An 18,428-nucleotide genomic window follows, 5' to 3' on the forward strand; every position below is an offset into this window, starting at 1 on the left:
GACACCCCGCTCTGGTCTTCTGCCTGCTCTGGATCTCTTTATTGCTAACTGCCGACGGGACATCAACCGTCTCGACTTCACCGCACCTTGTCCCCATTCCAACCTCACTCCTTCGGAACGCTCTGCTCTCCACTCCCTCCGCACTAATCCTAACCTTATTATTAAACCCGCTGATAAGGGGGGTGCTGTTGTAGTCTGGCGTACTGACCTCTACCTTGCCGAGGCACAGCGACAACTCGCGGATACCTCCTCTTATTTACCCCTTGATCGTGACCCCACTAAGGAGCACCAGGCCATTGTCTCCCACACCATCACCGACTTTATCCGCTCAGGGGATCTCCCATCCACTGCTACCAACCTTATAGTTCCCACACCCCGCACTTCCCATTTCTACCTCCTACCCAAGATCCACAAACCTGCCTGTCCTGGCCGACCTATTGTCTCAGCTTGCTCCTGCCCCACCGAACTCATTTCTGCATACCTCGACACTGTTTTATCACCCCTTGTTCAATCCCTTCCGACCTATGTTCGTGACACTTCTCATGCTCTTAAACTTTTCGATGATTTTAAGTTCCCTGGCCCCCACTGCTTTATTTTCACCATGGATGTCCAGTCCTTATATACTTCCATCCCCCATCAGGAAGGTCTCAAAGCTCTACGCTTCTTTTTGGATTCCAGACCTAATCAGTTCCCCTCTACCACCACTCTGCTCCGTCTAGTGGAATTAGTCCTTACTCTTAATAATTTCTCCTTTGGCTCCTCCCACTTCCTCCAAACTAAAGGTGTAGCTATGGCCACCCGTATGGGTCCTAGCTATGCCTGCCTTTTTGTTGGGTTTGTGGAACAATCTATGTTCTGTGCCTATTCTGGTATCTGTCCCCCACTTTTCCTTCGCTACATCGACGACTGCATTGGCGCTGCTTCCTGCACGCATGCAGAACTCGTTGACTTTATTAACTTTGCCTCCAACTTTCACCCTGCCCTCAAGTTTACCTGGTCCATTTCTGACACCTCCCTCCCCTTTCTAGATCTTTCTGTCTCTGTCTCTGGAGACAGCTTATCCACTGATGTCTACTATAAGCCTACTGACTCTCACAGTTATCTGGACTATTCCTCTTCTCACACCCTGTCTCTTGCAAAAACGCCATCCCCTTCTCGCAATTCCTCCGTCTCCGCCGCATCTGCTCTCAGGATGAGGCTTTTCATTCTAGGACGAGGGAGATGTCTTCCTTTTTTTAAAGGAAGGGGCTTCCCTTCCTCCACTATCAACTCTGCTCTTAAACGCATCTCCCCCATTTCACGTACATCTGCTCTCACTCCATCCTCCCGCCACCCCACTAGGAATAGGGTTCCCCTGGTCCTCACCTACCACCCCACCAGCCTCCGGGTCCAACATATTATTCTCCGTAACTTCCGCCACCTCCAACGGGATCCCACCACTAAGCACATCTTTCCCTACCCCCCGTCTCTCTGCATTCCGCAGGGATCGCTCCCTACACTACTCCCTTGTCCATTCGTCCCCCCGCATCCCTCCCCACTGATCTCCCTCCTGGCACTTATCCGTGTAAGCGGAACAAGTGCTACACATGCCCTTACACTTCCTCCCTTACCACCATGCAGGGCCCCAAACAGTCCTTCCAGGTGAGGCAACACTTCACCTGTGAGTTGACTGGGGTGATATACTGCGTCTGGTGCTCCCAATGTGGCCTTTTATATATTGGTGAGACCCGACGCAGACTGGGAGACTGCTTTGCTGAACATCTACGCTCTGTCCGCCAGAGAAAGCAGGATCTCCCAGTGGCCACACATTTTAATTCCACATCCCATTCCCATTCTGACATGTCTACCCACAGCCTCCTCTACTGTAAAGATGAAGCCACACTCAGGTTGGAGGAACAACATCTTATATTCCGTCTGGGTAGCCTCCAACCTGATGGCATGAACATTGACTTCTCTAACTTCCGCTAAGGCCCCACCTCCCCCTCGTACCCCATCTGTTACTCATTTTTATGCACACATTCTTTCTGTCACTCTTTTTCTCCCTCTGTCCCTCTGAATATACCTCTTGCCCACCCTCTGGGTCCCCCCCCACCTCCTTGTCTTTCTTCCCGGACCTCCTGTCCTATGATCCTCTCGTATCCCCTTCTGCCTATCACCTGTCCAGCTGTCGGCTCTATCCCTCCCCCTCCTGTCTTCTCCTATCATTTTGGATCTCCCCCTCCCCCTCCAACTTTCAAATCCCTTACTCACTCTTCCTTCAGTTAGTCCTGACGAAGGGTCTCGGCCTGAAACGTCGACTGTACCTCTTCCTACATATGCTGCTTGGCCTGCTGCGTTCACCAGCAACTTTGATGTGTGTTGCTTGAATTTCCAGCATCTACAGAATTCCTGTTGTTTCCAAGGAAGTTGCCTGGATTGTGGAGCATGCCCTGTGAGAATAGTTTGAGTGAACTTGGCTTTTTCTCCTTGGAGTGACGAGAGGGACCTGATAGAGCTGTATAAAATGATGAGAGGCATTGATCTTTTGGATAGTCAGAGGCTTTTTCCCAGGGCTGAAATGGCTAGCACGAGAGGGCACAGTTTAAGGTGCTTGGAAGTAGGTACAGAGGAGATGTCAAGGATAAGTTTTTTTACCCAGTGTGGTGAGTGCATGGAATGGGCTGCTGGCAATGGTGGCAGAGGTGGATACGATAGGGTCTTTTAAGAGACTCCTGGATAGGTACATGAAGCTTAGAAAAATAGAAGGCTATGGGGTAACCCTAGGTAATTTCTAAAGTAAGTACATGTTCGGCACAGCAACGTGGGTCGAAGGGTCTGGATTGTGCTGTAGGTTTTCTATGTTTCTCTGTGCCCTCTGGTCCTAGACTCCCTCGCTATAAAAAACATCCTCTCCACATTCATTGTCTGGGGCTTTCAATTTTTGACTAGTTTCAATGGGATACCTCCTCATTCTTCTAAACTCCGGCAAGTACAGGCCCAGAGCCATCAAACGCTTCTCATACGTTAACTTTTCCATCCCAAGATCATTCTCCTGAACCTCCTCTGAACCCTCTCCTTTCTTAAATGAAGCACCTAAAATTGCTCACAATACTCTGTGTAGTCTGACCAGTGCCTTATAAAGTCTCCACATTAGATCCTTGCCTCTATATTCTCGTCCTCTCAAAGTAAGCGCTAGCATTTCATTTGCCTTCCTTATCAGTCTGCAAGTTAACCTATGGGAATCCTGCATGTGGGCCTTTTATAAGGTCATCCCCGTCTCCCACAGTACAAGGAATAAGGTCCAAGCCTGCCCAAATTACCCCTATAACTTCGTCAACATTACATAAATACTCTTAGTGCTCTTTCCAGCTCTTTCAGTGCAACGCAAATGAAAGGGAGAAGGCATGCTGAGAAACAGCAGATGATATTGCAAATGATGGCTTTTTGCTGTTAGCATCTTATTGGAGTATGATAAAATTAATGACCTGTTTTTGGGAGCCTACTCTGCACAAATTTGCCACACTGTTTTCTGTATTGTAACATTAACGCTTTGAAAGTACTTCCTTGGCTGTAAAGAGCTTTGAAATATCAATAAGGCATTATATAAGTTCCAAATCTTCTGCAACTCCATAATTCAGGGGTTCATTTAATGGGGACCAGCTTCCAAACAGTCACTTCTCTCGCGAATAGGTTATAGGTCAGAGTTTGGGCTGTAATACCTGCCTTCTAAATTACCAAAGCCGCAAGCACTGAAATCCTCTGCAGAAGCCTCCCTACCTCCTGCTAACTATTCCTCTGATGTACAGTGGGATCTTAAGATCCAAGTCCATAGCTCCATGGAAGTGGCAGGACAGGCTGACAGGGTGTTAAAGGTGGCATATGGCATACTTTATTATTTCAAGCACCGAGTTCAAGAGTCTGGGAGTTACGTTGCAGCTTGACAAAACTTTGCCTCGGCCTCGTCTGGAGTATGGCATACAAATCTGGTTGCTTTGTTTTAGGAAGGATGTGGAGGCTCTGGAGAGGGTGCAGAAGAGGTTTACCAGGCTGTTGCCTGGATTAGAGAGCATGTGCCATAAAGGGAGGTTGGACAATCTCAGGTCATTTTCTCTGGAGTGGCTGAGGCTGAGGACAGAGCTGATGGACTTTGATAAAATTATGAGTAGAACAGATAGAGTAGACAGCTGGTATCTTTTTACTGGGATTGAAAGGCGAGAGGGGTAAGCTCAAAGGATTGTTTTTTTTACACAGAGAGTGGTGGGAGCCTGGTATGCACTGCCAGGGATGATACTGAAGGCAAATATGATAAAGATATTGAAGAGGATCTTACAAGTGGATGTGTAGAGAATCGAGGGATATGCCATTATATAGGTAGATGGAATTATTGTATATAGACATTTAGAACTATCTTAATTAGTTTGGTGTAAAATTATGGACTGAAGGGGCTGTTCCTGTACTGTACTGTTCTGTATTAGGAAGCAAACCGTTTTCCAAATTTGGACAACTTACCCAAACGACTTGGATTTACACCTTCAAAATAACAAGCCCTCAGCGCCTCTCTATCCTTCCGAGAGCACGGCGACCACATCTGTACACAGTAGTTCTGATGCAGAGTTCAGTGCAACTCAAATGAAAGGGAGAAGGCAGGCTGAGAAATAGCAGGCAATGGGAGGGATGGCTGCTGGATGTGACGCCATTTCAGGTGTTCAACCCATCTCAACCTGCAGTCATCCCGTCTTCTTACACGTACAGTACATCAAAGCAAAGTTACTCAGGGTGGATATCAACAAAAATATGATAGCATGAGGTCACTGGGTCTACCAAAATAAAAGTCTGACATGCATCAGTGTGGGCCAGTACACTAGACTTATGATCCAGAGAACTGGAAAATGAGCTGGAGATACAAGTTCAAATTCCTATTGCAGCCAGGGAATTTAAATCCTGTCACTTAAATTCCGAAATAAAATAGAAGTTAAAAAAATTATGGATTTGATGCAAATCCTCAACTGATTCACTAATGTTGATTATGGATACAAATCTGTTGCCTTTCTTTACTCAGTCTGATCCATGTGGGAACCCATTGACTATCAACTACTCCCTCACATTGTCTTTCTCACTGCCAATGAAAGAATCCACAATTTCTACTAAAGGGGACAAGAAGAGCTACACTCTAGAATAAGTCATTCAGTTCAAGGGCAATTAGAGATGGGTAATAAATACTAGTCTAGTTCATGATGATCAGATCCTTTAAATGCAGGGAAGAAAACTATAAACTATTTCGGAATTAACAATGTTCCTCCTAATTGTAGCACAGAGCTATTTCATTCTTCCTGAGATCTGAAGGAATTTCATTTAAATCCACTCTACATACAAAATAAAAACAGCAGTACTAGCAATACTTGTGAAAGTAATAACAAGGAGAACATTTTGGTTGCACTGAAAGAATTTATTACCTGTTTCTCTTTCCATAGATACTGCCTGACCTGTACATCACCTGCCTATCACCTCCCCCTGGTTAATTTATTACCTGTTTCTCTATCCACAGATACTGCCTGACCTGTACATCACCTGCCTATCACCTCCCCTTGGTAAATTTATTACCTGTTTCTCTATCCACAGATACTGCCTGAGATGTACATTACCTGCCTATCACCTCCCCCAGTTAATTTATTACCTGTTTCTCTATCCACAGATACTGCCCGACCTGTACATCACCTGCCTATCACCTCCCCATGGTCTCCCCTCTTCTTTGCTTTCTCCCATCAGATTCATTCTTCTCTAGCCCTTTACCTTTCCCACCCACTTGGCTCACCTATCACCTTCTAGCTAGTCCTTGTTCCCCTCTATTCACTTTATTTTGGCGTCTTCCCCTTCATTTCCAGTCATGAAGGAGGTTCTTGGCCCAATTTTCAAAAATGCCACATAACCTGCTGAGCTCCTCCAACATTTCATATGTGTTGCTCTGTTAAGACTCCTAGCATTTTCTCTTTTTATTTCTGATTCCCTGCAACCAAATTTTTTAAGCTCCAATATCTATTAAAAACATAGAATCATATTTTATAAGTTGTAAATTCAATGCTGCCATTAAAAAATTTAAATTAACCCCTGCTGAAGTGGGACTCGAACTCATATCCTTTGTTAGAAGGAAGTGAGCACCCTAACCACCAATACATGGCTGTTACCAAATATCAAAGGAAACGTATTGACAGTAGCATTCTCAACACTCCAGAATTATCCTAAATCATCAGGAATTAAACAGTTACCTGTTATGACCAACAAAAGACATTTTTTTAAATAAATCTTCATTTTCTTTAAATACGCCTGTTGCTAATTTTGAGGGAAAATTTAAATGTTTGACCAGGAGTAGGCAACTGGAGTAAGGAAGTCGTGAGACAAAACGTCCCAAAAGCTGGAAGAGGTGAAAACTAATACCTGTAGGTTCTTGCACATGATCACCGGAAGAGATGGATGATTCAAGCTAGTAAGGAACTAACATTACATTACAGTACTCAACAGAAATTACACTACTACCATCCCACTGCCCTCGATGCCTCCCAGCCAATGTAGTAAGTAATATTGTGTAATCTAAATCTGCCTTTCACAAAAATTATACTTCCTCACATTTCTTACAGATATTAGAGAGTGTCAAAATGACTTCAAGAATTACTTTGATGGCCAAAATAACTTAGTATATGGTTCCTACTTTATTTGCATGTAAAGTGACTGAAGCCTTTCAGTTAGGTAACCAACAGTAGTGTTATTGTCCAGGAAAAGAAATCACTAATATTGTGTGGGTAACAGTGAAAACATGTGAATGGTTGTGAAGCAGGATCGATGCCCAGAGACTGTGAAAAGGCAGCAGAGAAATACAAGCCTTTCACTGCTTAGGAACTGGGATCTGCAGATCACAGCAACATTTTTTCAAGAAATGAGGCCAACTCCAACCCTCTGCAGTGCAGCTTCACCTTCGCCAGCACGGCCCCATTGTCATTCTGCAGCTTCTCCTGGACTGTAAATGCTCGGCTGTATGACTCCAGGATCTGCCAGATGAAGCGGGGATTAACTAACATTGCATGCACTTGTTTAGGGAAGTTGTTGTTAACGGGGGAAGCAAAGAGACCTGTTGCGGTGTTGTAGAAAATCCCATTTCATTTGACACATTGCATTCAATTCATCAATAATTTTCTCCAGTCTTTAACATCACACAGCTGTGTACTGCACAAGAATATCTAGTGTTTATGCAGCCCCCCCCCACACACACACTGGTCCACAACCTTTTCCTGCTTTTGACCCACTTATGACTTTCATTTACCTGTGTGGCCTCACCCGCCATAGTCTCTGCTAGTCGCTGAAGTTTTTTTTGTCAACTGTACTAATTATTCTAATATACAGTCAATACTTATGTTTTAACAGCTGATAGGTATATGATGCGCATGAAAAATAAAACTGTTTCAAAGTTCTGAAAATGATACTTTATTATATAATATATACAATATAATATTGTTCCAACAGAAAAGCGCTTAATATTGTTACTTCAGATATTAAGTGAAATCCTTGTGGCTGATGTAAAGTAATGAGTTTTTGAATATCTGGTTGCAACTCAGTTGAAGGTAATCAAAGGTCACCTCCTTTCACAACATCAAGATGATTGCGAGTTTTTGATAGCTGGTGAAAAGCTTGACCAAAACCACATTCAGTTAGATAAGAGGTGGGAAATCCAATTTAAAACGTTTTTGCTATCTCCCAGAGCTGTGGGAACTTATTTTGAATATCACTCCTGGTCCAGAAATTTTCCTGCTGCATTTGAACTTTGCGTGAGCTGTTGTATCACTCTGCAGCTCAAGTAGACGTTCTTGCAACGTGGGGCCAACATCGTTCACATTCAGCAATAGCCTCTTTGCAGGATATGAAATTGCAGGTTTTTCCTTGCAAGTTTTTGTATGATAAATTCAGTTTTTAAATATATCTAACAGGTAAATATGTCAGACTTAACAGCAAAAATTTGCTTCCAAGGTGCTTATCACTTAGAAATGCTACAATACTATCCTGAAGTGCAACAAAGTGGCAAATACAATTACCTTTTGATAACCATCAGACCACTGTATGTGTTAGTAGTTCAAAATGTTCTTCATTTTCTTCACAAAGTTGTCAATAAAGACAATCTTGAAGTGCATTTAATTTGATGGAATTGACAGCCATTATTACAACAGTAGAGGTGCAAATATCCTCCCAATTTTCTTGCAACCAAGTGTTGACAGTGGATGGAACAGTATATCCAAAGATCAGGCACAGTATTTTTTAGGTGAGCAAAGAATCCTCTGTATCTCCTACTATCAAAGCAGCACCATCAGTTGCAGAAACCATTATATTTTCCATCGGAATATTGTGTTCCAAAAACAGCTCTTGACCTCTTTAAACTTTTTGAAACTTTGGTATCTGTCTTAAATTCCCTGGCAAATTGCGTTTCCTCACTGGCCAAAATATGTAATAAAGGGCGTGGACTCACCAAGAAGAGCAAATTGAACTTCCTTTCAAAATATGGTTAGTATCAGGGATTTAATGGAAGATGCAGTGGTAGACTTCATGCATTCTTGCCTTTCTGCAGTTTAGCCGTTTCTGGCAAATGACCCCACTGCAGTAACTGTAGCCGTCTTGTCACATTTTATATGCATCATAACAACTACCGGTCAGTGGAACGCCAGTAGAACCAGCCTCCTGCAGAATACTCACAGACTGGCCTTGCTGCAGGCAGCCCAATTGTGATTTGGGGGTGGAAGTGAAGCGGGGCTCTGCTGGTGTGAACGGTGATTTGTGCATGGTTATGCAGGAACAGAGATAACACGATGCGGCATCCCTCCCCCCCCCCGCCCCTTTACACACACAGACTAAACTGTTCTGCTACCTCATTTGCATCATCCAGCATATTTTCCCATTCAGTTCATTCAGGGTTCCAAATAAGTTACATATATTCATTTCTTTTTTACTTATATATTTTAGTAATATCTCATTAAAACAGTAACATGGCCCATTCAGAAACTCCTGTGGCCCTAAGTTTCTTGTTTCTTTAACTTGTGGCCCCCGTGAAATCCAGCATGACCCCCTGGAGGGCCATATGGCCCATGATAAGAGCCACTGCCCTCACATAATGGAAACACATCCCCAGACATTGCATAGTTTGGGTTGAAGAGTGTGCCATGTTTGAGTTGGGACAGCAGTTTGAAATAAAAACACTCTGGATGCTGGAAACCTGACATACAAACAGAAAACCTAAGCCAGGTAATATCCATGGGCAGATGCTGAAACATCAACTCTGTTTCTTTCTCCATGGATGCTGCCTGGAGCATTTTCAGTATTTTCTGATTTTATGGCGGGTGATCATTAGTTTGGCTATAGGTAAATTCTCAGGTATATTCCAAAGAAGGGAAGAGGAGTAATTTAGGGAGACAATTCAAGAACATTGGGGACAGGCAGGTGAAAGCATGCAACAACAAATTGCAGCAGAGGCCTTCCAAGGCAGACAAAAAAAATTAATAAAATTGTTTGCTGATTACTCTCCTCATGGAAATGATTCAGCATCGGGCTACATTGCTGGATAAAGTAGTCCTTGGGCAAAGATTTATCTGTCCAACTTGCTGGCCCACCTCCAATTTTGTGCAGGACAGGAGTCTTTACACCAGATACTTAAGCAGTCAAACAAGTTTTACGATGGAGAAATGGAAAAGGTTATTGATGGATCCTTGATTTAAATTCAGTACACTAAGCTTCAAAGCCCTTCTATTATGTAGCAAATAATAGATGGAAACAGAATTCAACCTCTGGGACTAAAGCTTTTTCTGATATGAAATTACAGACGCAAGTAGAGAAAGGCAGTGTAACGTTATTTATTGGATAAGAAAAATTAGTCTTGTGAAGCAAGAGCAGGCAAACATTTTTAACATGATTTGTGATCTGGATTAGGTAGTGGAAGCAGACTCAACAGTAATTTTCAAAAGGCAATTAGATAAATCTTTCAAAGGAGGATTTTGCAGAGGTAGTGGGCCTGATGCTTGTGATAAAACAAAAGTTCAAGCAAATTTTATGATGGAGAAATGGAAAAGGTTATTAATAGATCCATGTTTTAAAGACATAAAACAATCTTAATGGGCTGAAGGAACTCTTTCTGTGCTTCAGTTGTAAGCCCAACCATACCAATTGGTTTGAGGGAGACAGAGAAAATCAAATCTTGCCTACCAAAAGCAGCATTGGCCTTTTCCATGTGGTTAATCCCAGGATGCCTGAAAGAATTACCTGTAAATGAAAAACAAACTCCAAGTCAGAGAAGTTGTCCTCATATTCAGATGGACAACTAATGTAAATGGGGATTAAAAAGTTATAACTTGCATTTTAACTGGTTATTTGGAGCTTGAGAAGGATAATACATTTGACAGAGGTGTTCAAATTCACAAAAGGCTGTAATTGAAGAAATTACATGATATGCAAGAGTTTGTAACCAAGAGATTCAGATGAAGGGCCACATGTTCCCTCAAGTATCCTTTGTTATTCATTAAGGTCATACCAGATCAGATCTTTGATGTCAGCTACATTTTCCTGTCTGATCCCCTCAACTCCCAATTCCCCAGTAGCCCAAAAGTTCTTAAATACTCTTAGCAACTAGGCATTCGCAGGTTTCTAGGGCAGAAAATACAGGACATTCAAAAATGTTTGGAAGTAATCCCTTCTCATCACAACCTGATGGGCTTTCCCTTACTCAGAAACTTCCCCAACAGAGTGGACATCCTTCTCACATGATCCCACAATAGTCAACAGGAGGTTCAGAGAAGGACCCCATCACCTAACAACCCCCTCATCACAGGGACAATCTAATTTAACTTCTTTGTATTGCTTGCTAAGAAAGTAAATCAAGACCAAAACTATATGCACTGCCCTTGAATTTGCAATAACCAGCACCTTGCCTTTCAGAACACTGCTGCTGGAGTCCTCACTAAGACCAAGAAAGTCGAATACAGCACTCCACACCGGCTTCCTGTCCATCCAAGGACTGACTTTGAAACATTACTACTGCTTTATAAAGCACTGAATGGTCTGGGGCCAAAATACGTCTCTGATCTCTTGTTGCATTGTGAACCTTCCCGAGCTCTCAGGTCGTCTGGGGTGGGTTTGCTGACCATCCCAGGGTCAAAACTAATCCTGGTGCAGCAGCTTTTAGTTACTATAACCTTGCAGGTGATCTGAAGTCTGCCCTGACTTTAAGCTCTTTTAAATCAAGGCCTGAAACTTTTCTTTTTGCTGTAGCTTTTAAGTAGAATGCCCTGCACTGCAATTTTTATTTATTTATTTTTATGTGTGATTTTATTCTCATTATATTGTCTGAAATTTGATGTTTGGTTTTTATATCTTGTTCTATGTAGAGCCCTGTATTTGAAAAGTGCTATACAAATAAACCTGCCTTCCCTTAACCAACATTTGTATTGCTTCAGCTTGCTCTAATATCTAACAATGGAACACAATTGAATTCCACCATTTGACCAAATTGTCCAGCGAGCATCTTGAATCTGAAGATTATTGCTGATTTAGTTTTCCAGGAGAAATCTGCAAAGTGGCGCTTTAAGACTCAGATACAATGTGTCCCATAATCTATATTTTCTAGCTATCCAGAAGGTTGATCAGAATACATCATCTCATCAAAGTGCACGTCTTGATGTGCATGCAACTAGGTAGGTATTGTGCACATAATCCTAAAAAACTTTAGATCTGATAATAGATTCTGTTTGAAAGAGTGTGGCTAGTTTGGAGCAGGGAAACTTCGCATTTTTGGACCAAGATACAGGGAAACTTCCTCAAGCGTGTATTGAGAGTCTGGCATTCTCAAGCCCAGGAGGCTGTTGTTGGCTATATTCCTGCCACAGGGCAAGATGGACAACATTCCAGGCAATGGAAGAGGCAGGATCAGGAAGGAATGCAGAGTTGATGTAGAAAGTCTTATAATTGCAGTTCAGTCCTATGGCCAGCTCCTGCTCTTAGAGTCATAGAACACAGAAACTCCTTCTGCCCAACTGGCCCATGCCAAGATTTCTAGCTAAGGTAGTCTCATTTGCATGCATATTGCCCATATCAACATGTTCTATTCACGCACCTGTCCAAGTAACTTCTCTGCTTCAAGCACTTCCTTTGGCAGCTGATTCCATGAATAACCACCCTCTACGTGGAAAAAGTTGCTCATCGGGGATCTCTCCTCTCTCACTTTAAACCTATGTCTCCGGCTCTTGATTACGCAACCCTGGGAATATATACTGCATGCATTCACCCTCTCCATACGCCTCATGATTTTATGCACCTCTATAATATCACCCCTCGTTCTCCTACTCGCTAAATGAAGAAGTCTTAACTTACTCATACTCTCTCCATGACTCTGACCCTCGTCCCATAAATCTCCTCTGAAGTCTTGGCATTGATATTGGTTTATTTTTGTCAAATGTACCAAAATAGAGTGAAATTCTTGTCTTGCATACTGTTACACAGATCAAATCATTGCACAGTGCATTGAGCTAAGGTAAAGCTTTAACAATGCAGAGTAAATTGTAAAAGCTACCAAAAATGCAGACCAAGATCATAAAGTGCAAGATCATAACAAAATAGATTGTGAGGCCATTAGTCTTGCGAGACCATGGATCTGCGCCTGGAAAGTCTTCACACTCCAGGGCACAGGCCTGGGCAAGGTTGTATGGAAGACAGGCAGTTGCCTATGCTGCAAGTCTCCCCTCTCCATGACACCAATGTTGTCCAAGGGAAGGGCATTAGGACCCATACAGCTTGGCACCAGTGTCATCGCAGAGCAATGTGTGATTAAGTGCCTTGCTCAAAGACACAACACGTTGCCTCGGCTGGGGCTCGAACTCACGACCTTCAGATCGCTAGTCAAATGCCTTAAACACTTGGCCATGTGCCCACATTGTGAGGCCAAGAGTCTATTTTAATATACAAGAAGTCCCTTCTATCTCACTGCTATCAGACGTTTGAAGTTGCCTTTAGGCCTTGTCGTACATGCTTTCAGGTTTTTGTATCTTCTGCCTGATGGGAGAGGGAAGAAAAGAGATTAACAAGAGTTAGTGGGGTATTTGATTATACTGAGGCTTTACTGAGGCAGAAAGAAGCATAGACAGAATCCTTAGAGGGGAGACTGGTTCCTGTGATGTACTGAGCAATGTGTTCACAATCCTCTGCAGATCCTTGTGGTCGCACGCAGAGCAGTTGCCATATCAAGCTGTTATACATCAGACAAAAAGCTTTCTATGCTGTATTGACAACAATTGGAAAAGAGTTGACAGTGACAAGCCAAATTTCTTTAACCTCCTGAGGAAGTAGTGGTGTTTGTAAGCTCTTTTGGCCATCACATCAACATAGTGAGACAAGGACAGGCTTTTGGGATGATATTCACATCTAGCAACTGGAAGCTCTCAACCACCACATCAACAGTGTTAACGCAGGCAAGAGCATTTGCACTGCCCCCCTTTCTGAAGTCAATAACTAACTTTTTTGTTGACATTGAGGGAAAGATTGTTGTCATTACATTATTTCACTGAGAATTCTATCTCCTTCCCATACTCCAATTCATCATTATTGGAGATGCAACCCACTACAGTGCTATCTTCAGAACTGTAGATGGACTTCGAGCAGAATCTGGCCACACAATCACGTGTAGAGGGCTGAGGACGCAAACTTGTGGAGTACCAATGGTTAGAATAATCATGGCAGAGGTGGTGCTGCTCATCCTTACTGAATTTGTTGGTCAGAAAGTCAAGGATCTAGTTGCAGAGGGAGGCACTAAGCCCCAGCATCCAGAGTTTGGTGATGAGTTTGTTTGGAATAATAGTATTGAAAGCAAAGGTGTACTCAATAAAGAATTGTCTGATGAAGGCGACTCAGGTCCAGATGCTCCAGAGATGAGCGAAGGGCCAGGGAAACGAGTGTCAGCTGCAGACCAATTTCAGTGGTAGGCAAATTGCAGTAGGTCACTGTTGTCTAGAAAGCGGGAGTTGATGTGTGCCATGAGCAGCCTTGCAAAGTACTTTCATGATGCCAGATGTTAGAGTCACTGGGCGATAGTCATTAAAATACATTGTCTTGCTTTTCTTGAGTGCCGGGATGATAGTGGTCTTTTTAAAGCAGGAGAGAACCACAATCTTGGAGAGAGGTTAAAAAAGTCTGCAATTAACTGCCAGATGATCCATGAAGGATCCAAGAAAACAGCCACAGCCACCATCTGGGTCTGATGCTTTCCACGGGTTCACCCTTCAAAAGGCTGGTCTTACGTCCATGACAATGATTGTAGATTCAGGTGCACTGGAGACTTCCAGGGTGAATGGTGACACATCGTTCCTTTCTGTTCAAAACGTACGTATGATGTGCTAAGGTAATCAGGAATGGATCTGCTGTTGCTGGTGATGCTGTTCTTCTTTGTTTGTAACCCACTACAGCTGTTGGCTGGATTGAGACTTGATTTTGGACTGGTACTATCTCTTAGCATCTGATTGCTTTACAGAGGTCATATCTTGATTTCTTATAAAGGTCAGGGTCATTTGATTAGAATGTTGCAGACCTAGACTTCAGTGGGAAGTGGATTTCCCAGTTCATCCACTGTTTCTGGTTTGGAAACACCTGGATTGTCCTCTTTGGTACAAAGTACTCAATACACTTGCTGATAAAGTCTGCGATGGTAGTGACACACTCATTTAGGCTGGCAGCCAAGTCTCTGAACATGGACCAGTTTACGGACTCAAAGCAATCACGTAGACTCTCAGTTGTTTCCTTGGACCAGCACTGGATGACTTTCTGTTCCGGACTCACTCTGGAGATGAAGGAATCTGATGGAAAGGAGAGTGGACCCATTCTGACATGTTGGTCCATGGACTTCTCTTGTGGCAAAAATGAGATCATCCTCAGGGAGAAGGAGAAAAACCTTATATTCCATCTGAGTAGCCTCCAACCTGATGGCATAAGTATTGATTTCTCCTTTCAGTAAAAGTTTTTCTCTCCCCCACCCTTCTTCCTCTGGCCTCTTAACTTTCCTCACCCATCTATCATCTCCCCCTAGTTCCCCTCCTCCTTCCCTTTCTCCTATAATCCACTCTCCTCTCCTATTATACTCCTGCCTCTCAAGCCCTTTATCTTTCCTACCTACCTGGCTTCACTTACCAACTTCTAGCTATCCTTCTTCCCTTCCACCCACCTTTTCATTCTGGCATCTTCCCCCTTCCTTTCCAGCCCTGATGAAGGGCCTCAGACCAACACCTTGACTGTTTATTCATTTCCATAGATGCTGCCCGGTTTGCTGAGTTTCTCCAGCATTTTAGAGTATGTTGCTTTAGAAGTACATCAAGGTTGTACAAAAACAAGATGCAGGATGCAGCGTTATGTTTGCAGACAAAGCACAGTGCAGGTAAACAAATAAGGTGCACGAGGTAGACTGAGAGATTAAAAAAAAAATCATTGTTAGTGTTCAAGAGGTCTATTCAAGAGCTACAACAGAGGTCCAAACACTGCCTTCAGCTTGTTCTCAAACTTCTGTATCTTTCTTTATGATGGAAGTGGGTGGGGGTGGAGGGGAGGGAATGACAAGGGTGGGAGGGGTCTTCCCAAGGGCACGGAAAGTGTAGATGGAATCAATGGAGGACAGGCTGGTTTTCATGACTGAATTAACTGTGTTCACACTGTCTGGAATTGAATACCAGTCCATTAGTGCAGTAGCACAGTATAAACTGTTCCCAGAATTTAACAGAGAGATACCTTCACACTGGATCCAGAGCTTTCAAGATATCATTTGCTCTGTTGTGTCAGTTCCATTAACTTTGACTGTTGCTTGGAACTTTTATTTTGCATTGCGGATTCCATTCCTTGACCTCCCCACCAATTCCAATACCACATTTCCTCTGATACACTTTAGCCCCAGGTCATGGAATTATCTGGCAATTAGACAGCACCTTCAAAACGACATGAATAATCCCAATGGAGCTCATGAGAATATATCTGAAAGAAGCTCCCACATGTAATCCCTCCTAAAAAAATCTCCTCCACCCCCATCCCTCGTCCCTCAGAACTCTCTCCGGGCCCAAGTTGTTTTGGGCCTCCTCAATTTCTGTCACTCCCACTGTTGGAGGTCCTTCCTCTGGGATCCTGTCACTCCCCAATCCTTTCCTTTAAGATGCTCTCCCCAAAATTCACTTCTTTGACGAAACATATGATCACCTGAGGCCAGCTGGTGGTGTAGTGGTATCAGCACTGGACTTCAAGAGACATGCGACTTGGTGTAATTTATTTGGAAGCAACAGGAAGACTTGGTTGAAGCTTCCAGTGCAGTGCAATGCTTCTTGATGCTCTTTAAAATAGAGGTATCAGCAAACTTCAGTCTTGTACTGGATTTATTGGTGAAACAGAGCCAGACACAATTGTTTTTTGCTTCCTAGATTGTTAGTGTGGTTGTCAATTGGACATTCTGTACACAGTTTGAATCTGCCAGGCTTCCCGCACCTTCAATTGAATTAGCAGCTTCTTTGCCCAAAGCAACTTTCAGAAACTCACACAGTATCCTCGGAGACATTATTGAAAAAAAGGTTAACTGTATGATCCAAGCAATCATTGGATAGCACTCCTACAATCTTCAAAAGTGCATGGGGTAGACACACTAACACTACATGCCAGTCAGAATTCTTCACTGTCACAAAGCAACTCTTTCTCAGGGTGGGTAATGCTGTGATTCTCCCCACTCCCGTTCCACAAGAACCACCAACCTTTTTAACACCCCCCCCCCAACCCTCTTACCTAGCAGCTTTCTGTACTATGTACTGGCAATATCCCAAACCCTGAGCTGCAATACATTTCAGTTTTACCTTTTCTGCCCATGGTTTCAAGTAAAAGGCATAACAATGGTAAAAGTTAATGCACCAATTACTTACAACGTCACTCCCACATAACCACAACTCCTGACCAAACCATTTATAATTTGGCTTCTGCAGGACAAAGATAATTTGGAGAGACGGTTGTAATATCAACAAGGCAACCTGCACGTGTACAGATGCAAGAGTCTGCACCTTATGATGTAGCCATACACCTGGCTTCAAGTTAAGGACAGAGCGCTCTAAACTTTAGGATGTGTCAGGAACTGCTTAGACAGGAGGACTAAAACTTTCAGCCAAATATGTAATATGGACTTAATGAACCAATCTCAAACTAACATCCACATGGATTTGTTCATTTATTTACTTAGGGATAGAGCATGGAGTAGGCCCTGACGGCCCTTTGAGACACAATGCCCCTGCAAGCCCCAGCAACTGTGATTAACCATAACCTCATCAGCCGACAATTTACAATGACTCAGTACAGACTTTGACTGTGGGAGGAAATCAGAGCACCCGGTGAAAACCCACACATTCCATGGGGAGGGGATACAGAATCTCCTTACAGGCAGCACTACAATTGAACTCTGACACCTCGAGCTGTAATAACACCGCACTAACCACTGCACTGCTGTGGATTTCCTTTGGAGTATTTGTGATTTAAGGACTATACTTAATTGGAGACTTACAAGTCAAAAATTAATTAACTTAGAACAGTAACAGGCCACTCAGCCAACAAGTTCTGTACTGGTTTTATGCTGCAATCAGGATTTTCCCTCTTCATTCCATCTGTAAATTCTAAATCAGAAGCAGATTTAATATAACCATATAACAATAACTATATAACAATTACAGCATGGAAACAGGCCAACTCGGCCCTTCTAGTCCATGCCGAACGCTACTCTCACCTAGTCCCACCGATCTGCACTCAGCCCATAACCCTCCATTCCTTTCCTGTCCATATATCTATCCAATTTAACTTTAAATGACAACATCGAACCCGCCTCAACCACTTCTGCTGGAAGCTCATTCCACACAGCTATCACTCTCTGAGTAAAGAAGTTCCCCCTCATGTTACCCCTAAACTTTTGCCCTTTAACTCTCAACTCATGTCCTCTTGTTTGAATCTCCCCTACTCTCAATGGAAAAAGTCTATCCACATCAACTCTATCAATTCTCATAATTTTAAACACCTCTATCAAGTCCCCCCTCAACCTTCTACGCTCCAAAGAATAAAGACCTAATTTGTTCAACCTTTCTCTGTAACTTAAGAGATGAAACCCAGGCAACATTTTAGTAAATCTCTTCTGTACTCTCTCAATTTATTGACATCTTTCCTATAATTTGTTGACCAGATCTGTACACAATACTCCAAATTTGGCCTGACCAATGCCTTATACAATTCCAACATTACATCCCAACTCCTATACTCAATGCTCTGATTTATAAAGGCCAGCATACCAAAAGCTTTCTTCACCACCCTATCCACATGAGATTCCACCTTCAGGGAACTATGCACCATTATTCCTAGATCCCTCTGTTCTACTGCATTCTTCAATG

The 18,428-nt window shown here is 43.0% G+C and overlaps 1 protein-coding gene across 3 annotated transcripts in view; it reads right to left on the minus strand.

Moving 5' to 3' along the window:
* Nucleotides 1–18,428, minus strand: part of fam189a2 (family with sequence similarity 189 member A2) — a 108,691-nt gene that overhangs the window by 77,968 nt on the left and 12,295 nt on the right. For 2 of the 3 annotated variants that reach the window (XM_063049068.1, XM_063049066.1), the window contains exon 2: nucleotides 10,210–10,266. The exons of the other annotated variant lie outside the window; for it this stretch is intronic. In XM_063049068.1, coding sequence (XP_062905138.1) covers nucleotides 10,210–10,266 — 57 coding nt within the window. The remainder of the gene's footprint in view (nucleotides 1–10,209; nucleotides 10,267–18,428) is intronic. 3 annotated transcript variants of the gene reach the window in all.

This window comes from Mobula hypostoma, chromosome 5 (genome assembly GCF_963921235.1).
Source record: "Mobula hypostoma chromosome 5, sMobHyp1.1, whole genome shotgun sequence".
Taxonomy (NCBI): Eukaryota; Metazoa; Chordata; class Chondrichthyes; order Myliobatiformes; family Myliobatidae; genus Mobula; species Mobula hypostoma.